At 36.6% G+C, this 23,476-nt stretch overlaps 1 protein-coding gene across 7 annotated transcripts in view; it reads right to left on the minus strand.

Annotated features, from left to right (window-relative positions):
- RAD50 (RAD50 double strand break repair protein) overlaps window positions 1-23,476 on the minus strand; it is a 230,906-nt gene that overhangs the window by 30,867 nt on the left and 176,563 nt on the right. For all 7 annotated transcript variants that reach the window (XR_004284081.1, XM_032336771.1, XM_032336768.1 and 4 more), the window contains 14 exons: window positions 21,689-21,817; window positions 21,287-21,452; window positions 19,236-19,429; window positions 18,172-18,378; window positions 16,851-17,033; window positions 15,941-16,098; window positions 13,050-13,225; window positions 11,490-11,727; window positions 8,800-8,989; window positions 8,047-8,173; window positions 7,438-7,631; window positions 5,514-5,624; window positions 4,597-4,689; window positions 4,410-4,523 (listed from right to left, as the gene is read on the minus strand). Coding sequence is in view for 6 of the 7 variants with exons in the window: in XM_032336771.1 (XP_032192662.1) it covers window positions 4,410-4,523; window positions 4,597-4,689; window positions 5,514-5,624; window positions 7,438-7,631; window positions 8,047-8,173; window positions 8,800-8,989; window positions 11,490-11,727; window positions 13,050-13,225; window positions 15,941-16,098; window positions 16,851-17,033; window positions 18,172-18,378; window positions 19,236-19,429; window positions 21,287-21,452; window positions 21,689-21,817 (2,280 nt within the window). In the remaining variant the exon portion in view is untranslated. The remainder of the gene's footprint in view (window positions 1-4,409; window positions 4,524-4,596; window positions 4,690-5,513; window positions 5,625-7,437; window positions 7,632-8,046; window positions 8,174-8,799; window positions 8,990-11,489; window positions 11,728-13,049; window positions 13,226-15,940; window positions 16,099-16,850; window positions 17,034-18,171; window positions 18,379-19,235; window positions 19,430-21,286; window positions 21,453-21,688; window positions 21,818-23,476) is intronic.

A 23,476-nucleotide genomic window follows, 5' to 3' on the forward strand; every position in this document is an offset into this window, starting at 1 on the left:
GTGCAACCATGACCACTAATTCCAGAACATTTATTACCCCCAAAAGAAACCAAGTACACATTACCAGTCAATGTATTTCCTTTCTCTCCCTTTCCCCTAACCCCTGGTAACACTAATTTGCTTTTTGTCCCTTTGGATGTTCACATTTCATATAAAAAGAATCACATAATATGTGGTCATTTGTGATTAGATTCTTTCATCATGTAGCATAAGGTTTATTCATGCTGTAGCATATATCACCATTTCACTCCTTTTCATGGCTGTATAATATTCCCTCCTATGATGTGACGGTTAATGTTACATGTCAACTTGGATGGGCCATAGTATGCTCAGACATTTGGTTGAACATTATTATGAGTGTATATTGGAAGGTATTTCTGAATAAAATTAACATCTGAGTTGGGAGACTAAAACGGGCTGTCCTCCCTAACGTGGGTGAGCCTCATATCAATTAAGAACAACCTGAATAGAACAAAAACACCAAGTAAGAGGTACCTGCTCCTGTCTGAATGTATGAACTGAAAGAGTGGTCTTTTCCTGCCCTTGGACTTGAACTGAAACCTTGGCTCTTAGACCTTGACATTCAGCCTAGAAATATACCATCAGATCCCCTGAGTCTCCACCTTGCCAACTACAGATCTGGGGAATGCTCAGCCTCCACAATCATGTGAGCCAATTCCTTATAATAAACTTTATAAAAATTTGTGTAACGTATATATCCTGTTGGGTTCTGCTGCTCTAGAGAACCTAATACATACGGACATACCCCACTGATCCATTCATCGGTTGATGACCATCTGGGTTGTTTCCATATTTTAACTAATGTTAACAATGCTGCTATGAATACTCTTGTACAAGTTTTTAGGTGAACATGTTAAAATTCTTCTTGGTTGTACACCTAGGAGTGGTAAACCCAGGTGATTCTGATGGGTGCCTTCTAACTAACCTTTGCTCCCTAGAACACTCCAACATTTATTTTAGGCTTCAATCACACAGTATGCTAAAGAACCTCATTAATGGAAGATTAGAAAAGATGCTGAAACACACTGTGGGGGAAAAATAAAAAAGGAAGGAAGACCAAAAAAAAAAAAAAGAAAAAAAAGAAAAAAAGCCTCAAGAGGTTTGTTAAAGACCTGGCGTTATTAATCTACACAGTGTCCTCCTTTCCATAAATGTTTCCAGGAAACATTTATCCAGAGAAAAAAAAATTTTTGTTTTTAATATGGGAACTGGATTCCTTTCAGCTCTGAAACAATGTAAATCTTAACTAATTGTGACTTGTGACTTCCTATCCTATTCTATTCCCATCCTATCCTATTCCTATCCTTATGTGACTACTAGAATCTTTAGCAAGCATATCACATTTCATGGGCTACACTTTATATACTTCTCTCCTTGTTTTACTTTCTTGTCCTCGTTTCTACATTGATTCATTTTTCCACTAAATTAAAATGTTATTTGGCATTGCTCTACGTATATAATTTATTAAGTCATTTCTAGAACAAAGCAGATTACAAGTCAACTAATACAATCAGATCCACGAAGTTTAGACCATCAACTTGAAGAGGGTCACAGGTGGGTAAATCTTAATAATCTCTGTATACATTTATACATGGAGAGACACTACTGATTTGTAGACTGTGATTTTCCTTTAATTTTTTAAAACAATTTAAAATTTCTTTTATTTATTTATTTGACAGAGAGAGAGAGCAGAGAGCCCAATATGGGGCTCGGTCCCAGGACCCTGGGATCATGACCTGAGCTGAAGGCAGAGGCTTTAACCCACTGAGCAACCCAGGTGCCCCGGAGACTGTGATTTTTAAGCTGACAACCAATATATAAGTGAGGAATACTAAGTATCTCATTACACATGCCATCATAAATTTATAGTTACTTACCATTCATTAGATGGCAGAGATTTTTTTTTAAAGATTTTATTTTTGAGGGGCACCTGGCTGGCTCAGTTGGTGGAACATGTAACTCTTGATCTAGGGATTATGAGTTTTAGCTCCATGTTGGGTGTAGAGATTACTTAAAAATAAATAAAAAGTTGGGTGCCTGGGTAGCACAGTAGGTTAAGCATCCAATTCATGATTTCCGCTCAGGTCAAACATGACCTCAGGGTGGTGAGATTGAGTCCGGTAGTGGGCTCTGTGCTTTCCGTGGAGTCTGCTTGAGATCCTCTCTCCCTCAGACCTTCCCATTGATGTGTTCTCTCTCTCTCTCTCTCTCTCTCACATAAATAAATCTTAAAAAAATAAAACATTTTTAAAAATTAAAAAAAAATTTTTTTTAGGTGATCTACACCCATCATGGGACTTGAACTTACCACCCTGAGCTCAGGACCTGCATGCTCCACCAAATGACCCAGCCAGGCACATCTAGATGGCAGAAATTTACTTTTGACTAATATTTATGTATTTGAAACCTGCGCTATGGTCAAGTGCCCTGCAGACAGCTGATATGGCTAATCTTCAAACAGATTTTAAACCAGCATTTATAACTAAATGATTAAAGCGTTCACATAGCAAATTTTGTTAATACAACAGGAATACAGAAATGGTGTAAAGACATTAACTCTCATGCTTACAAAAGGAATGCTGAAAATAATTTCTCAGTGATTTATACTGGCAGAAATTAATTTCCTTAATAGGGAAAATGATATAGCAATCAACTGAAAAAATGACTGGAAATATATAGATATTTTACTTACAACTTCTGGGATTATTTTACCACCATCCTTGTTCTGTGTGATTTTTATCTCACATTAAGGAAGAAAAGAAAGTGAGAAAAAATAGAGATATATATGTAGGATATTCATTGCCACCATCTACAGCAAGAAAAAAGTGATCAATTTCTGGCACACCCACAAAGCAGAGTATTTCAGGATCATTAAAAACAATATAGTGGGGGTGCCTGGGTGGCTCACTAAGTTAAGCACCTGCCTTTGGCTCAGGTTATGATCCCAGGGTCCTGGGACTGAGCCCTGCATCGGGCTCCCTGCTCAGTGAAAAGCTGCTTCTCCCTCCCCCTTTCGTGCTCCCCCTGCTTGTGCTATTTCTCTGGCAAATAAATAATCTTTAAAAAGTCATGAGCTCTTAATGTAAGTATACAAAATTATTTAAAAAAAAAAAAAAAAAAAAAGAGGGGCGCCTGGGTGGCTCAGAGGATTGAGCCTCTGCCTTCGGCTCGGGTTATGATCTCAGGGTCCTGGGATCGAGTTCCGCATCGGGCTCTCTGCTCAGCGTGCAGCCTGCTTCTCTTTCAATCTCTCTGCCTACTTGTGATCTGTCTCTGTCAAATACATAAATAAAATGTTTGAAAAAGGGGCGCCTGGGTGGCTCAGTGGATTAAGCCGCTGCCTTCGGCTCAGGTCATGATCTCAGGGTCCTGGGATCGAGTCCCGCATCGGGCTCTCTGCTCGGCAGGGAGCCTGCTTCCCTCTCTCTCTCTCTGCCTGCCTCTCCATCTACTTGTGATTTCTCTCTGTCAAATAAATAAATAAAATCTTTAAAAAAAAAAAAATGTTTAAAAAAAAAAAAAAGAATGTGGTAGATCTGTGAGCTGACTTGATATATAAGATCAAACTGCATTAAGTGAAAAAAGCAAGGTGCAGAATATGAATGGTATGATCTCATACATTTAAGTAAATACACATATACACAAAATATATTACTGATCTCTCCACCTGCTGATAAGAGTAAGAAATTTCTTTTTAAGATTTATTTGACAGAGAGAAACAGCAAGAGGGAGAACACAAGCAGGGGAAGGGGAAAAGGGAGAAGCAGGTCTTCCACTAAGCAGGACCCTACAATCAAGACCTGAGCCGAAGCCAGACACTTAATGACTGAACCTCCCAGGCGCCCCAAGAAACTTCTTTGAAAACAAACAAAAAACGTTAACGTAATGACATCTAGGAGTGAGCTGAGACAAGGCAGAAAGGAAGGGAGAATTTTAATTTAAACTTTTTATGTTTAAATATTTATATTTAAAATCAGCTTTGGGGCACCTGGGTGGCTCAGTCAGTTAAGCGTCTGACTCTTGGTTTTGGCTCAGGTCATGATCTCATGCGCATGAGTTCAAGCCCTGCACTGGGCTCCATGCTGGACATGGAGCCTGCTTAAGATTCTCCCCACTCACCCCAGTTCCTCCTCCAGCCTGCTCACACTCTCTCTAAACTAAGCAAATAAATAAAAACTTCTATGTTTAAACTTTTACTAAATGGGTCTTTTATTAAAAATAAAATAGGAAAAAAGGAAGAAAAGATTATGTTATTAGAATTGCTTTTCTCTACTGTATGTATTTCTACTTAATGGAGCTACTGAAAACAAAAGTAGAAATTAAAACATAAAGAGAAGAATGTTATTGGTCTAAGTGATATCATAAGCAACTAGCAAAAAAAGACCTACCTTTTGTGTATCAATATCTTGTCTCATGATTCCCATGTCTTTATTTATATTTTCTTTGTGTTTCTCATATTCATTTAGTTGAGCTACTACTTTATTAAGTTCATTTTCTTTTTGCTACAAAAAAGAAAATTCTTTAAGCACAAGAAATAAAAGTATAAACAAATAATAATTTTAAGTTTTAAATTACCTTCTTATAGTCATCTTTCCCATCTTGAATATAATTCTCAATGTCTTTCATATAACCATGAATATTTTTAACCTTTTCTTTGATATCATTCATCTGTGGAAAAATATTTTAGTATTTATTTAATTCTTATGTTTATACACTGGTTGGGACCAGGGCATATCAGAAGATTTATTGCCAAGGAAAAATACATATTCAGGTTAAAAAAAACTTAATAGGCAAGCACAGTGGGACAGTGGCTTGGAAGCTGGAGCTTTGGGTTCCACTTTCTACCACCGTCAAAATTTTATAACCTGAGACAATTCCCTTTATCATCTATGGGACTGGATTAAATAGTCTCTCTTCAAAACTTCTATTTTAGATTAAGAAGCAAAATAATTTGAATCTTTATTCTTTTTAAATTAATTTTTAAATTAACATGATATATTATTTGTTTCAGGGGTAGAGGTCTGTGATACATCAGTCTTATACAATTCATAGTGCTCATCACAGCACAGTGTCCACCACTCAGTCACCCCACCCCTCCCAGTCCCTCCATTCCAGCAACCCTCAGTTTGCTTCCTGAGGTTAAGAGTCTCTTATGGTTTGTCTCTCTCTCTCTGTTTCTTCTGGTTTCATCTTTTCCTCTCTTCCCCTATGATCCTCTGCCGTGTTTCTCAAATTCCATGTATCAGTGAGATCATATGATAACTGTCTTTCTCTGACTGAGGTATCCTGCTCAGCATAATACTCTCTAGTTCCATCCACATTGTTGCAATTAGCCTAACAAGAATTTTTAATGTCGATTATGTCACAAATCTGAAAATACTATTTACCTTACCATGTTTTTAATTTCGTATGAAATGCTACTGTCCAACATGTTCTCTGAACATTAAGTTTAATATATGTATTCGATAATAAAAATATAAATGAAATCTTACTTTATCCTGGGCTATTTTGTTACTTTTATTTTTTTTGTTGATTATTTCTTCTTTCTCCTGCTGGAATTTCTCCATTGTTGTTTCCAAAGGGCTTAACTGCTCTTTAGCATCCTAAAAATACAAAACATAGTGTCTTATATTCCATTATCTTATTTCAGGTGTCAGACTTTACAGTCGTAACAAAAGCACTTTCTATGTGTCAGGCTTGAAAGATAAACTCATCTGCTTTTTCCAACAATCCTATGAAGAGCCCTACCATTATTTTCATTCCGTATTTCAGATCTGTAAACAGGCACAGAATGATTTGTTTGGGGTCACAAAAGCAAGTAAATGAAGGATCCAGTATCCATATCCTGTCCAATTCCAGAGTCTTTCTTGTAATGACTATGCTATACTGCTTCACCACTAATCTGATTCCTAATCCAGGCATGTGCTCCCATGCATATGAGCAGGTGGCTTCAGGTATAAGTTTTTAATAGTTTGTAGGGGCACATGTCAGCTCTGTGTGACCAAAGAAGAGATTCAGTTCAGGCCTCTCTTTTACAGATGGAAATATGACTATACAGGACACTTATGTCCTTAAACTTAGTTTGCTAAGATATTTTATGGTATAAAAACATATTGGTACATTGATGTTGGTATGTCCACTCCTATTTGGGAAGGAAAGGAACTTCAGAGTGACCAACTATTTTACTAATCAGGAGTCTACATTGTTCAGCCTTTTAACAGCTCTACAGCATACTTATCACTGTAGAAAACAATGACACTCAAGCTAAGATAATGAATATCTAATGAACCCATAAAAGAAGAAACAATCCCTTAGCATTACTTTAGTGTAGGTGTATTTTTTGTGTTTTATCATATTGAGAAGAGGTACAGTGTGGTAGGAAGTCAAATGTAACAGACATTGAAGAGCCACCTGAAAATAAACCCTGCCTCCTGCTAGCTGCATGACCTTGGCTAAGACATGAAGCATCTGGAAGTCTCAATCTCTTCTTTATAAAAAGGGGACTAAGCCATATACCTCAACAAGGTTACTGAGACGCTGAACTGTTTAATTTCAAAGGGCTTTATAAAGAGTAAAAAAATTAAACAAATGTAAGATGTTACTATTTCCTATCATACTCTAAGCCTCTGATAATTTGTAATTTGGAAATACTTCTGAAACATTAATAGTAATTAATGACAGACTCAGTAATATATTTAGTACTCACTGAATGTTTACAATTATGAAAAGCTGGGTAAGATTGTTATTTCTAAAACTGTTCAAAAATTTGATTTGGTCTTAGATGTGATTAATGTAGATGAGGGATGCTGAATGGTTTCCATTCCATGCAGTAACTCAAAGCCTGCTCACTATAGTGGGAAGGATTCTGAGATTACACCTGGAATCAACAGAAAAAGCGCTATGACTGAGAGGCAGTATCTGCCATGGATACAGGATTGGTAGGTTAAGACAAATATCCCATACATACAGGACTCTGTATGTGTAGTTAACTAGCCACCTGACCAGCCCCAGTAATAGGAAGTTCAATAATTAACCAAGCAGCCAATTCTTCCTTATTATAGCCAAAATCTTCCCTGACACCTTTACCTATTAGTACAAGTTTTGTCAACAAAGGAGCCACAGAAAGAATTATACTATTTTTTATTTAATCCTCCCAGTAACCGTGCTCGCTTCGGCAGCACATATAATAATCCTCCCAGTAACCAGTTTTAGTCACTACACCAATAAAGAGCATTTCACATATTTGAACTAACTTAAAAAAAAGATATGTGGGGCACACCTGGCTGGCTCAGTCAGCAGACCATGAGACAACTGATCTCAGGGTTGTGAGTTCAAGCCCATGTTCGGCATAGAGCCCATTTAATTTAAAAAAAAAAAAAAAGAGGAAAAAAAATAGTTTTGTATGAATTTTCTTACCTTTATCTCTCTGAATAAGGACTGAACTTCAGTGGATAATTCCACAGTCTGCTCCTCTAGTTGCTGACGACGTTGTAAATTAGTAGATATATGAAGTTTCTCTGATTTAAGTTCATTTGTTATACTTTTAAGGTGTTGGATCTGTTCCTGCTGGTCCTGTATAAGCTTACGATTCAATTCCATCTTACTGGAAACTACACAAAAACATACACAGTGACTAAAGTAAGGATACAGAAAATACTACAAGCAGCTAGCTTCCATTTTTAGAGTTCACGGAATTCACAAAGGCTCAGCTTCCATGGGTCTCACCCACTGCAAGAAAAGTGCTATGGAACCCCTTTCTGGCCACCCATGGGTGAGGACCACAGGGTAAGTAAGACTAAGAAAAGTGTAGAACTCATCACATATCCATCATTCAAAACCTCCCATCATTCTAAATCTGTTGTACAAAGCAAGGAAACAAGTGAGGCTTTGAGAAAAGAGAATGAATATAGGGTAAACTGCAAAAAAGACAGTTCCTTGTCCACATAACATACAAAATTTGTGATAAAAAGCATATGCCGGGATGTTGAGGTCTTTATGGGTATATGAAGAAACAGACTGTATTACCTGTATCTAATTTGTGTTGCTTTTCTTGTTTTTCCTGGTTTACTTGTTGAACAGTTCTATCCCAGTCTAGTCCTTGCAGCTTAGCTGCTTGTTGTGCAATTTTCCTTTCAACATCTTTAAGTTCCATCTTAAGAATAAAACAAAGTTATTTCCTTTAACAAACTTATTACATTATCATTATTCAGTATCTTTAAAAACTGTGTTTTATGGGTGCCTGGGCGGCTCAGTGGGTTAAGCCTCAGCCTTCAGTGCAGGTCATGACCTCAGGGTCCTGGGATCGAGCCCTGCATCGGGCTCTCTGCTCAGCAGGGAGCCTGCTTCCCCCTCTCTCTTTGCCTGCCTCTCTGCCTACTTGTGCTGTCAAATAAATAAATAAAATCTTTTTTAAAAAACCAAAAAACCCCAAAAACCTGTATTTTAAAATCTGAATTTGTAACTGATTTCTTATTAAATTTTAATAAGGTTTAATAGGATAAAATGAATTTTAATAATTTAAATATATAAACAAAAGGAAACCAACTAAATATGAAAACAAACAGGACATTTCTTAATTCTCATGTTCATGAATAAAGAATCCAAACCCAGGAATGTAAACTAAGCCGTACTCCCATCAGAATATCTGCAGTTCAGGACAGGGAACTCAAAACTCAACCTATACCTGAATACTATCTGTTTGTTTTTACCACTCTCACATTTCACATTCAAACCCCTAAGAAACAAGTTTTATCTGGCCTTCAACTACAATAAATTTACCTGGAGCCTCTCCATAATTGTAACATCTGTCAGGCAGACTTTAGCACTTTCTTCTTCAGGCATTATTGTGCCCAAGAGTGTATCCTGTTCCTCTATGTCATTCTTTAAGCGCTGAATGTCTCTATTGACATTCTGCAGTTTGTTTCTTAATTCCGGTATTTCCTTCTCCTTCAAATCAATTATGCTTTGCCTGAACAGAGAACACACAATTAAAAATTGGCTAATGTTTTCTTTTCTTTTTTTTTTTTTTAAAGGTTTTTTTATTCATTCATTTGACAGAGAGGAATCACAAGTAGATGGAGAGGCAGATAGAGAGAGAGAGAGAGGGAAGCAGGCTCCCCGCTGAGCAGAGAGCCCGATGCGGGACTCGATCCCAGGACCCTGAGATCATGACCTGAGCCGAAGGCAGCGGCTCAACCCACTGAGCCACCCAGGCGCCCCTGGCTAATGTTTTCTTATCATAAAATGGAGGTTATGCATTTTTGGCAAAAATATAATAAGAAGTGACTGTATCCTCAGGGCATCCTATCAGTGGACACATGACATCATTATACTTTATTACTGGAGATGTTAATCTTTTTCATACTTGGTTAAGATGGTGTCAGCCAGTTTTACCCACTATAAATTTACTATTTTTGTCTTTGTAATTAATAACGATCTTATAAGAAATATATTGGGACTATGTCAATATCTTGCTTCTCCTCAAACTTTTGCCCACTGATTTCAGTATCCAATGGCAGATCCTGCTCACTACAATTACAACAGTCTCCCTGAAGCCACGCAGATCCCCAGGGTATATACTCCAAGACGCCCAGCAGATGCCTAAAATCATGGATAGTACCAAACCTTATATATACACCTTTTTTCCCTATAGTCACATCTGTGATAGAATTTATAAATAAGGTATGGACATTAATAATACTAATAATTAAACAAATATAACAATAAACTGTAATAAAATAAAAAATATACTGTAAAAAAAAGTTAAGTGAAAATGGTCTCTCTCAAGATATCTTACTGTACAGGGGCACGTGAGTGGCTTAGTTGGTGCAGTGTCTGACTGGTGATTTCGGCTCAGGTCATGATCTCATGGGTCATGGGATCGAACCCCAAGTCAGGGTCTGCACCAGTGGAAGTCTGTCTGAGATTCTCTCCCTCTGCCCCTCCCCTCCTTCAAGTGTGTGCTCTCTCTCAAATAAAAAAAATTTAAAAAATCTTATTGTACTGAACCCTCACTCCCTAAGACGATTATATGATAAAATGCCTGTGTGATGATATATATGATAAAATGCCTGTGTGATGATATGAGCAATTTCAGTAGTCTTTCCATTAATGTTTTTCTGTTTTAAGGCCAAGCCCAGGATCCCACATGGCAACTAGACGTTATTTCTCCTTAGGTTCCTACAGCCTTCAAAAGTTCTTCAGTCTTTGTCTTTCATGATCTTGACACTTTTGATCAGTATAGTCAGTTAATTTATAGAAAATCTCTCAGTTTGGCAAACATTACAGTAATAGAGCTGCACTTTCCCTCTCCACTGTTTCTGTTACCTGAGGTCAGCTGTGGTTCAAAAGCAGATGATCCTCCTGACCTGTCATTATGTTAACAGTAGCCCAACTTGAAGTTACAAGATCTATATCATTCTCCTCACTTCATATCATCACACAGGCATTTTATCATGAAGTGTTAACTGAGCAGAACCAACTTCCCTACATTTCACAATCTCCTCCTATTATGTTCTCAAAATCTTATTCTCATTCCATAGTCCACTGGCTTCTCTCCTCTTAACTAATATACCTGTCTGAACCACTAAGAACTTTATTAAGCCCAGCTTTCTAAATATTCAATTCTGAGAGCTTGTCTCCTTAGACCATCAGCTCCTTAAAGATTATGTCATACTGGTCTCTGTGACCAGTTTTATGATCTACATTGTGGGAAACCCCAAGGCATCATCACATACTTTCTGACTTGATTTTATTTATAAATAGGCCATTATTTGAATTTCTTGAGTAACTGAGGGAAAATGAACAATAGATATCATGATGATTCATTCTTTTTGAAAGGAGAAAAGACATAAAAATAGAGTTTAAAATTTGTCTGTTGGGGGAAGTTTTCAGTACTTTAATTCTCCTGCTGAATTTAGAAAGTGAGAGATCAGCAAACAGTTCTCAATCTGTCAAAATTTCTGCCTTCAAGCCAGGACTCAGTAATTAACACACACACACACACACACACACACACACACACACACACACCACACAAAGAGAAAATAGTAAAGATTATAATAACTGCCCTGTGACTAGTTTAAGAAGTTTGTTTACTTTTAAATAATTTTTTAAAAAGACTTTTATTTACTTAGAGAGCAAAAACACAAGCAGTGGAAAGGGTCAGAAGAAGAAGGAAGAGCAGATTCCTTGCTGAGCAGGGAGTCTGACATTGGGACTCCATGTCAGGACCCTGAGATCAGGACCTGAGTCAAAGGCAGACACCTAACTGACTGAGTCATAGAGGCACCTCAATAATTGCTTTGTCTTATAATTAACACAAGATGGGGCACACTGGCTCAGAGTCTTGACTTGAACTTTTATTCATTCAATCCGTTACTGAACACCTATCCTATGCCAGGGACTGGATGGGCATCTTCTATAAGTGCTGCTATTCATGTGCAGTAATAGTAAATCCCTATTCTCACCTCATGGGGACAAGTCCCAGCATTTCGTCACGCCGCTTTTCTTTTTTCTTTAGTTCTGATTCTGTTGACTTCAGTTTATCTGGAGCAAGCCGCAGCTTAGACTGCAAATCACTGATGACTTCCTGTAATTCAGCTTCTGTCTGAAAAACCCTCTGACAGACAGGGCAACATGACTGGTTTTCATCTGTTAGCTGAGTAATGAACTGGGAGTAAACTGCTGTGGCTCCAGCCAGCATGGCTGTTTTAAGAAAATAAATATATTACCCAAGAGAAGAATATAAAATAGAGTTTTGTTATTATGGTTCTATTCTTTTTCATATATACAGGATCATTCTTCATTTATAGACATATTAGGAAAAAAATAAAAATCCTCTAATATTTATATTCTTTTTTGAATGGGCACAATACATTCAGATTTGTATTAATTACTTTCTGGTAACACACAAAAAGAGTAACAAAATTTTGGAGTATACTGTGTACCAGAAATTGTTCTAAGTGCTTTATACCTATTAATCTCATTTAGTCTTAACACCATACTTGGTAGGTAATTATGTCAGATGAATCTGAAGTAAAGGAATCATTTGATAATCTGTCCAAAGTCACAAAACCATTTAAGTAGAACCGGGACTGAAACTTGACCCCTTTGGCGCCAGAAACAAATTTTTAAATCTCCCATCCTTTTTTTTTTTTTTTTTTTAATTTTTAAATTTATTTTCAGCGTTAACAGTATTCATTGTTTTTGCACCACCCAATGCTCCATGCAATATGTGCCCTCCCTAATACTCACCACCTTGTTCGCCCAACCTCCTACCCCCAGGCCCTTCAAGACCCTCAGGTTGTTTTTCAGAGTCCATAGTCTTTCATGGTTCACCTCCCCTTCCAATTTCCCTCAACTCCTTTCTCCTAACTCCCCTTGTCCTCCATGCTATTTGTTATGCTCCACAAATAAGTGAAACCATATGATAACTGATTCTCTCTGCTTGACTTATTTCACTCAGCATAATCTCTTCCAGTCCCATCCATGTTGCTACAAAAGTTTGGTATTCATCCTTTCTGATGGAGGCATAATACTCCATAGTGTATATGGACGACATCTTCCTTATCCATTTGTCCGCTGAAGGGCATCTTGGTTCTTTTTACAGTTTGGCGACCGAGGCCATTGCTGCTATGAACATTGGGGTACAGATGGCCCTTCTTTTCACTACATCTGTATCTTTGGAGTAAATACCCAGTAGTGCAATTGCAGGGTCATAGGGAAGCTCTATTTTTAATTTCTTGAGGAATCTCCACACCGTTCTCCAAAGTGGCTGCACCAACTTGCATTCCCACCAACAGTGTAAGAGGATTCCCCTTTCTCCACATCCTCTCTAACACATGTTGTTTCCTGTCTTGCTAATTTTGGCCATTCTAACTGGTGTAAGGTGGTATCTCAATGTGGTTTTAATTTGAATCTCCCTGATGGCTAGTGATGATGAACATTTTTTTCCCATCCTTAATAGCTACCAGTGAGTGAAAATTCAAGTGTCAAAGCACCTTGATAATATAAAGAAGGTAACTTACCTCGCTGTTTTGAGGATTTTTCAATTTCTTCTTTAAGCCTGTCTAAATCACTTTCAAAATCCTGGCTACCACAAACATCAAACAGCTTGTCTTCATAACTGGACAACCGTTCTTCTTTCTTTTTTAGTTCATTATTTACATGATTTTTATTTTGCTCAGATGAAGCTAGTTCTTTGCTAAAATTAGAACGAATACAGATTACAATTTTACAACATGAGAAATGAAGTTTGAGAAATCTGAGTAGGTAAATACAAATTCTGCCAAGAAATATTACAAAGGTTTGCTGTAACTAAGTACTTTTTTTTAGAAGTCAAGGCAACAGTCCTCTTCTGCCTGAACTCCACCCTGGACACTGATCACTTTCCAAACCTGCTCATGGGCCTGCACCCAGACTTATGTGTATAGGCAAAACTGTGTGATTCCTTGGGGTTCATGGTCTTTGAGCTCAGATGAGGAGGCTCAGCGAATATGTTTGCAGGAGAATGAGAGAAAAGAACATTCTCCTGATTCCCTTTGGACCTTTTCAGTATCACTTCCCTTCACTTCTGTAAGAACTTCTTTATCCCTTCCTTGTTGTTGTCATCTACTTACATCATCATCCATTCTCTCTCATTCATCAAAGACTTTGCTCACTAATACAATTCATCTCAAATTCAACTCTTAAATATCATCCTAGCCAACCATCATGCCAACATAGATTAGGGTTTACAGGTTATAATTCACTGGGCAAGTCATGTAATCAATATAATGGATTGTATTCATAATCTTAAAAAAATGAAACAGAATAAAATACACTGCAACAGACTGAGCATTGTTTGGACACATACTCTTTTGAGAAACTTCTTTCAGATGAATGTGTATGAGTGCATGTGTGCTACATTTTGATACTTCCCATTTTGAGTCACAGTAAAAATAAGACAAAAAGAAGTAACTAATATAGATGATGCTTTGACCATCCTAGCCATGGAGCCATGTTCATCAACATCATTATCTTAACACCCAGCACTGCTGACCCCTCACTGAAGATCTATTTACTCAAGGTCTCAAGAAGTACTCCAGTCTGGCTCTCTCCCCAGCTCCCTGAATTCCCTTCACTTGTTCCTCTTCCTTTGCTTACCAACAGTAACTACTGCTGTTTCCCAGGCATCTGACTATAACCTTTTCTCTTCTCTTCATATAACCCTTTTAAGGTGATATGGCCTATACAAATGACTCCAATTATTACTTAGAAAGCAAAAACTTCCAAACTCTTGAACTTCAAACTCTAATATTATATTCCCTAAGACCCATTCCCATAAAAAAACAAATTAAACATGGCCAAAGCAAAATCCACTATCTTCCTCAAATATCTGTTCAGAATTTGACTCTTCTATCCAACCACCACTCAAAGCGACATTAAAACAAGTGATCACTTCTTTATTGTGGTAAAAAACACACATTATATAAAATTCACCATCCTAACCATTTTTTAAGTGTAAAATACAATAGTATTAACTATATACACACTGTTGTCCTACATCTCTAAAACTTTTACATTTTATAAAACTGAAACTCCATAACCCTTTAACAATGATTCTCCTTCCCCCCTCTCCCACTTCCTGGCAACCATCACTCTACTTTTCTGTTTTCAAGAGTTTGACTACTTTGGGTACCTCAGGTGAGTAGAATCTCACAGTATTTATCCCCTTGTAACTAGCTTATTTCACTTAGCAATAATATCCCCAAGGTTCATCCAAGTTGTAGCAGGACAGGATTACTTGCCTGCCCCCACCCCCGGCACCCTGCCAACCCTGGGTAAGCTTTACATTCAATGGGGGCTTGAACTCACATCCTGGGGAGTAAGAGTCACATGCTCGATGGACTGAGCCAGCCCCCAGGATTTCCTTCTTTTTTAAAGCTGAGTAATCAGAAACATACATTATACACATACACATTGAATCTTTATCATTCATCTGACTACCAAGAATAATGCTGTAATGAACATGGATTTGCAAAAATCTCAAGATCATGTTTTCAATGCTTTTGAATATACTCAGAAATGGAACTGCTGGATCATCTGGTAATTCTTTTTTTTTTTTTTTTTTTTTTGGAAGAACCTCCATTTTCTCTATCAGCGGTACTATTTCATATTCCCACAAACAATGTACAAAGGTTCCAGTTTCTCAATATTCTCACTAATAATTTGTTATTTTCTGATTTTTTTGTTTTGGATTTTGTTTTGGTAGTAGCCATGCTAAACTGGTGTGAAGTGATCTATCATTGTGGTTTTCATCTGCATCTCCCTGATGAATTAGGTACTTTTTCATTTGCTCAATGGCCATTTATATATGGCCTCTGGAGAAATGTCTATTCAAATTCTTTGCCCATTTTTAAGTCCAATTATTTATTTTTGTGTTGTTAATTACAGGAGTTGTTTACATATTCTAGATAATAACCACTTATTAGATAAATGGTTTGAATATTTTCTCCCATTTTGTTGGTTGCCTTTTCCCAGTTGTTCCTTGCTTTGTAGAAGTTCTTAAGTTTGATGTAGTCCCATTTATCTACTTTTGCTTTTGCTGCCTGTGCTTTTGATGTCAGGTCCAAGAAAGTATTTGTCAACTTCAATATAATGAAGCCTTCCCCCTAAATTTTCTTCTATGAATTTTATAGTGTTAGGCCTCTTTTTTATAAAGGAGAATTTTAATCCTCTAAGTTCTGCAAACTTTCAAGGAACAAAAGGCCCATATTAATGTCATCATTTTACTTGATAGATAAATACAGCAGAACCAAAGTTGACTAACATAAAACATTCCATTTTATAACAATAAGTAGAATATTTCAAACAATGAAAAATAAAAAGCATGAAATAAAAGCTCTGTAGTACATCTCCAAATGTTAAAACTACTTACTTCAATTTGGCAAGTCTGTCCCTGGTCTGATTAATTTCTTTTGATTTACTATGAAGCCAGTCTTCAAGCTGTTTTTTATTGGGAAAATATCCTAACAATGAAGTTAATTCATCACTGTGTCGAGATTTTATTTTCCTGATTTGTTCATCTTTGTCAGCCTATAAAAAAATTTTCTTATTTTTATTTTAATTTTTAAAAAAGATTTTATTTATTTATTTGATCGAGAGAGACACAGCGAGAGAGAGAACACAAGCAGGGGGAGTGAGAGGCAGAAGCAGGCTTCCACTGAGCAGCGAGCCCGATGCAGGGCTCGATTCCAGGACTCTGTCTGCCTGAGCCAAAGGCAGACACTTAACGACTGAGCCACCCAGATGCCCCATAAAAAATTAATTAAATAAATAAATATAAAGTCCAAGATCTCTACATTGTATCAAGAACAAAAATAAATTCTAATTTACAACTCTGAGATCAAGAGTTACATGCTCTACCAACTGAGCTAGCTAGGTGGCTCAGAACAAAAATAAATTCTAGACTAAAATTCTAGGCTTAAAAAATAAAACAATGAACATGAAAGAGGAAAATGCAAAATTCTTAAAGTCTCACAGTGGGAATTACCCTTCCGTGCCATAAGAGAAAAAAGTAACAAGTCTGACAATAGTAAAAATTAAAACTTCTATATGACGTGATAAATATTAATAGCAATGGGCATGTGTATATATACTTCAGTATTATTTTTTGGAATTAGAAAATAGTTTTCCTAAGCTCCAAAGTCTTATTTTATAGAATATTAAGCTCACTTAACTCCTAAGATACAATACCAACACCACCTAAGTATTTTGTAGTGCATCCCTTACAAACGTAAATTTTTTTAATACCAGAAGTATAGTTAGAACAAAAAGAAAGGTCATACTTTGTCTCTGGTCAGCATCTCCATCTGGGTGCGTGTTGTTGTATGATAGTTTAACTGTTCCATCTCCTGGTCCAATTTACGCAGGGTCCTGTCTAGGTCTGCTTTCTCATTTTGAAGGTTTATAACTTCTGTTTTTAGAGCTTCTACATTGTTGTTTTTCTCAGCCTTGCTTAGCTCACGTTCCTTATTAATAATTCAAACACAAAAGTTTATATGTTTTGTGTTAAAATAAAGACAAAATGTATTAGAAATCAACTATTCCTCAGAATGATCAAGATATTACTGTTTACTTTTATCCTAGAAGAGAAAAAGCACAGATTTTTAAGGAAAATCTTATAATGTTATCTTACTCGGTTATAATGGTAGAGAAAACTGAGAAAAATACATCCAAATGTACAGTTTAGTAACTCTTTGGTTGGTAAGTATTCATCAGGTACCCACGTAAACGTACTACATTGCCTGGCATTTAGAAAACATGTAATAGTGTGATGTGGTCTCTAACGAGTACTTTATCATCACAAGGCAATGTGATGGGAAACTGTGACAAACTGCTAAACTGACAAAAATGTATGCTAGATGCTAAGTTACAGAGCAAATTGAAATGTTTACTTAAATTATCAAGATGGGTTCTGGGAGGGAAATCTACCGAGCTTTAGGATGCCTACTTTGGTGGCAGATATGTGAAGGAAGGGGACAGATCAGAAAAAAGAAAGAGAATTTGGATATTTGTAAAAGCAGCTGGTCTAGGAAAATTTCTACCACATATAAAGTGATACCATGGCAAGAATCATGTAAAATCTACAGTGCGTGGAACCTAGAGCAAAAAAAAAATTTTTTTTTTTTAAACTTAGGTAAGTGGTTCTTAACCAAGGTACTCCTAACAATCACCTGGTTTTTTGGAACATATATTTCTAGTCCCCACTCTAGAGAGAACATGAAGGAGTGGGGTGAGGGCAAAGGGAGAAGGAGACACCCCACTGAGCAGGGAGCCCAATGCATGGCCTGATCCCAGGACTCCGGAATCATGACCTGATCTGACGGCAGACGCTTACTCGACTGAGCTACCCAGGTGCCCCCAAGCCTAAGTCTTTTTAAAAAGCTTCTTACGTAATTCTAATTTTCAATCCACCCACTTCCAGAATCAAAGAGTTGGTATGATTATAATATTCAGATGTTTTCATTTTGTATGACATTCATAGACAACTGATGTTTTTATTGAAATGCCATAATCTTAAGATTAGCAACAGATAATATACTTCAGAATATAAGATTCTAAACATTTTACACATTAAAGTTATTAGATTACTAAAAAGGATCTTACAGCTTTTGAGAGCTCCTGGTCTAGTTCAAGAATCCTGTCTGAAGATCCTTCCAACTGCTGTAATTCATGCTTCACATTTCTCAGCTCATTCTGCTTCTTTGTTAGGATTTCTGATTTTAGCTCAATTATTCTTCCCAGTCCAGTTTTCTTGTCCCTTATTTCATCTATCTGTTTTTGTTTCAGAGTTTCTTTTTCTGCAAAGTCATTCTACATATAAGAAGAATGAGCATTAACAATTTTTTTCACTGAACCATTTAATAAAGTTTCTTGAATACAAAGTTAACACCTGCACACTAAGAAAAATAGAGCAAAGTACAAAATAGTGCAATAACCATCACCCAAAGATAATCATTATTAACCATGAGCAAACGTTTTCTTTATGATTACCTTTAAAAAGAAATTTTGGAAGACAAACACTGTATGCTCTCACTTACATTGTGGAACCTAAAAACAAAACAAACCCTGAAAATAAACAAACTCAAATAAAAGAGATCAGACTTGTGGTCACAGAGGTGGAAGGAGGGAGGAGGGAGAATTGAAGGAAGGTGGTCAAAAGGTTCGAATTTCTAGTTATAAGTACTATAGCTATAACGTATATCATGATGACTACCACTAACACTGCCATGTGATATACAGGAAGTTAAGGAAGTACATTCTAATAGTTCTCATCACAAGGTAAATATATATTCTTTTCTTTTATGGTATCTACATGAGGAAATGGGTTTCAGCTGAACCCACTGTGGTAAGCATTTCACAATATATGTAAACCAGTCCATCGTGCCATATGCCTTAAACGTTGAGTGGTACCTGTTAATTATCTCAGTAAAACTGGAAAAGAAAAAAAAAGAAAGGTAACAAAATCAAATTTAAAATGTAGTCTGTATTTTCTTCATATTTTTATCCTTAAAAATTTTAGAAATTTGCTTCCATAAGGGTTTTTTCTATCTCAAAAAGATTCTAGCCTAACACTAACCTGAAAATTTGACAATATGAGGTCTACCCCAAAATTAAAACAGTATTAACTAGAGAATCCGATACAAACAAAAGAATATAGCAATATTTACCATCAGCTGGCTGGCAATTTCTGCTTCCCTTTCTTGCCTCTCTCTCACAAGTTTGTGAAAATTTTTAATATGTCTTTCATTGAATGGTCCACGTTCAAAGCCATCCAATTCTAGCTGTGTTGCCAAAGACTGAATTAATGAATCTCTAGCTTGGATATGTTCTTGATGGCGATCCGCCTGTAGCTGCAAACGACCTTTAAAACACACAACCATAATAATTCAATTTTCAAGTGTTTTTTTTTATTAAAAGAACTGTACATTCATAAGCAGTTATTTAAAAAAAAAAAAACAAAAACACAGCAGAATCTCCTATAAACTTTGCCCAGTTCACCCTGGTAACTGGTTTTGCGACATAATAAAAAATATGTATTTGGTTGGGCGCCTGGGTGGCTCAGTGGGTTAAGCCGCTGCCTTCGGCTCAGGTCATGATCTCAGGGTCCTGGGATCGAGTCCCGCATCGGGCTCTCTGCTCAGCAGGGAGCCTGCTTCCTCCTCTCTCTCTCTGCCTGCCTCTCTGCCTACTTGTAATCTCTCTCTGTCAAATAAATAAATAAATCTTTAAAAAAAAAAAATGTATTTGGTTTTTGTCCTTGGTAGCTGGCACAAACCACCTAAAACTCTTAGAATTCCTGAGTGATATAGGTGGAAGGAGCATCTTTTGTTACTCATTCTTAGTCCTTTTCAGCATAATGGAGTTTATTCTAATGCAGTGACCCTTACCATGATGGGAGCTGGTGCTCAAATAAACCAACAATGGGATTAGAGAGTAGGAACTTTCAGTACCCACCTCCTCAACTCTATGGAGCAGCTGAAGATTGAGTTCAATCACCAATGGTTAATTATTTATTCAACCATGCCTATATAATGGAACTTCCATTAGAACGCTGAATAACAGCATTCAGAGACCTTAAAGGTTGGTGAATACATCACGGCGCTGGTTCATGTGTGAGTGATGCACATGGAGAGGGTATGGAAGCTGAAGACCCTTCTGCATACCTTGCACTAAGTATCTTTTCCATTTGACTGTTCCTGAGTGGTATCCTTTATAATAAACACAAAAAGTTTCCCTAAGTTCTATGAATGATTACAGCAAATTACTGAGTCTCAGAAAGGGTTTGTGGGAACTCCTGATTTACAGCCAACTGATCTGAAGTATAGGTGACAGACAACTTGGGACTTGCAACTGGAATCTGAACTGGATAGGCAGTTTTGTCGGACTACACAGGTAAAGCACTGACTCCAGATAATTAGTGTCAGAACAAAATTCTCTCTGCCCAACACTGGAGGATTGCCTGGTGTGGAAAAACCCACACACCTGGCGTCAGAACTGTTGGGAGAAAAGACAGTGTTTCCTTTAGTAACACTCTACAATAGTATAGTATAATTTCACAGTCAGGATACTGACATTGATACAATCCACCAGTTTTATTCAGATTTCCCCAGTGTTACTTTTTATCTATTTGTGTATATTAAGTTCTACATAATATAATCAACTGTGTTAGTTCATATCTCCACCATGACAGTGAACATTAATGAACAGTTCAAATACCACAATAAGCTTCTGTATCCATAATCTTTTTTGGGGGAAGATTTTATTTATTTATTTATTTGACAGAGAGAGAGAGAGATCACAAAGAGGAAGCGAGAGGGGGAAGCAGACTCTCCGCTGTGCAGAGAGCCTGATGTGGGGGCTCGATCCCAGGACCCTGGGATCATGACCTGAGCCAAAGGCAGAGGCTTTACCCCACTGAGCCACCCAGGCACCCCCCCACAATCTTTTATAACCATACTTATGTGGGTTTTTTTTGCTCTTGTTGCTTTTTACAACCATAGACATACTAATCTTCCTCCAGTTCCTCCTCCTGCTCAATAACCCTGGCAACTACTAATCTGTTCTGACATTTCAGAAATGTTATATAAATGGAAGCATACCATATATTATCTTTTTAGGTTGGCTTTTTTCACTCTATATAATTTCTTGGAGATTCATTATTCGTGCAGAAAAAGCATAATATAATAGGAAAAAAGACCAAGTTAACGTTTTGTCCTACCCTGCTCAACAAGCAGTTCTGATTTTTCCTGATTGAGAAGTCTTGATTCTTTATTTAACTTCTCTAGTTCACGCTGACAGTCTACCAGTCTCCTTTCTTTCTCCCTTACTGTTCTCTGGTGATTATGATATAAATCATTTAGTTGCTCATCAGTCCCTTGAAAAACCTGTGCAGAGAACCAAAATAGGAGCTTTAATGAATAAATAAAACAAGTTATCACTCTGAAGTACAAAATATGAACCAAAGCTTATTCAATATCCTTCCCTTTAACATATACATGGAAATAACACAAACACTAAGATTTGTATTTTTTTTTTTAAATACGAGTGGCAAAATGGATTCAAATGAGGTTCATTTTAATAATCTCAAAATTTTGAAAAATGAAATTCTACCACCACAAACCTTTTCCATTTTCTTTTCCAGTTCACTATTATCTTTCTCCATTTGCTTCTTCCGGCTATCCAAGGCTTTAATTTCATTGTCAAGTCTCATTATTTTAGAGAGGTTTTGTTCAATTTCTTTTAGACGATTCTGAAAATAAACCAATACTGTATATAAATTTCACTATAGTTTATAGTGCAAATAAATGAAAACAAGTAAGATGTCCTGGCTAGGTACTTAGTAAAAGTGATCTCTCTCACTTAATGCTAACAATGCTATAAATTATAGGAGGCATAGAGAGACCGAGGATGAGACAATTAAAAAATTTGCACAGCTCCTAAGAGTTACTAAGGAAAAAAAACAATAATTAAACCCCACTTCTAACTTCAAAAGCCCACATCTTGTGCTCACACCTCCCATAAGTCATTCATTCATTGGGTAGAATCACATTATGTAAAGTACCACATTACAAAAACTTAAATCTTTAATAGGCTATTAAAAAAAAACAGAACTACTGTGTGAGCTAGAAACTTGAGTCATGACTACATTCTGAGGCTGAAGGCAAAATTTACATGAAAAACTGTATTTTGATTCAAAGGCTGCTCAAGCACAGAGAACTCTGAACATATGAAGTGTGACAAATGATTTCACTGGCTGTTTTCTAGGGAAAGCTGGTGGCCTAATCTCCTAGAAATACGTGCAACCAGATTCAATGTTCTCTCCCTGGAGTGGCACTGACGATATTCTTCTAATGTTTGCCTCTATAATTCCAAGGCTGACCAATTCCTGAGATAATTTCAGAACCTAATTTATTAAACTACCACACTAGTAGAGTGCTTAGGTATCAACTGTAAGGTTTCACTGCTGCACCATAATGCACCCTTAACTTTAATGTCATTTAATAAAATTATAGTAATAGCCTATCTTGTGATTTGTACATTAACAAGTAGCACATAATCACCCTAAAAATAGGAACTTTGTTCACTAACATATCCCCCCACACATGCAACTGATCTTCACTATGTTAGCTAAATGGAAGAATGAGCAATTTTCACCAATAATAATTCATAACTGTCATTGACTGAATGCCTACTATATTGAAGACACTGTGTGAAATGCTGCTACACATCCACTCTAACCCTTATGAGATTACTTAAGCAGGAGACTTGGAGGACTCAACATGTCTAAAGTCACAGTCTTAATGATAAGAGCTAAGATTGGAATGGTTACGGCTCTGAGTGCTGTAACAAGGTAAATCTCAACTTTACCTTGCCCCATAATAAAAAGTAACCTGAAATGAAGCATATACATAAAATGTTAGAACATAAACTATAAAATTTCAAGAAGAAAACACAGAAGAAAATCTGTGTGATTTTGGGTCAGGCAAAGATTTCCTAATTAGGAAAACAAACAAACTGTACAAGAAAAAAATGATAGACTGGATTTCAACAAAATTAAAAACTGCTGCCCTTGGAAAAGTAGTTAACAAAATACAGTATTTGCAAAACACTTAGATGATTAGGGTTTGCATCCACAATAAAAGAAATCTCACAGCCACATAATAAGACAAAAATCCCATTCAAAATAAGCAAATATCTGAATAGAAACTTAGCAAAAGAAGATATGGTAAACACATAAAGATACTTAACATCCATAAGCATTAGAAAAATTAAACTACAATAAAAAAAAACCCACTCAGAAATACTATCATGCATCTACTACAATGGCTAAAATAAAAAAGACTGACAATACTAAGTAGTGACAGGATATAGAGCAACTATACTCTTAGATGTTGTTGGCAGGACTACA

Source organism: Mustela erminea, chromosome 3 (genome assembly GCF_009829155.1).
Source record: "Mustela erminea isolate mMusErm1 chromosome 3, mMusErm1.Pri, whole genome shotgun sequence".
Taxonomy (NCBI): Eukaryota; Metazoa; Chordata; class Mammalia; order Carnivora; family Mustelidae; genus Mustela; species Mustela erminea.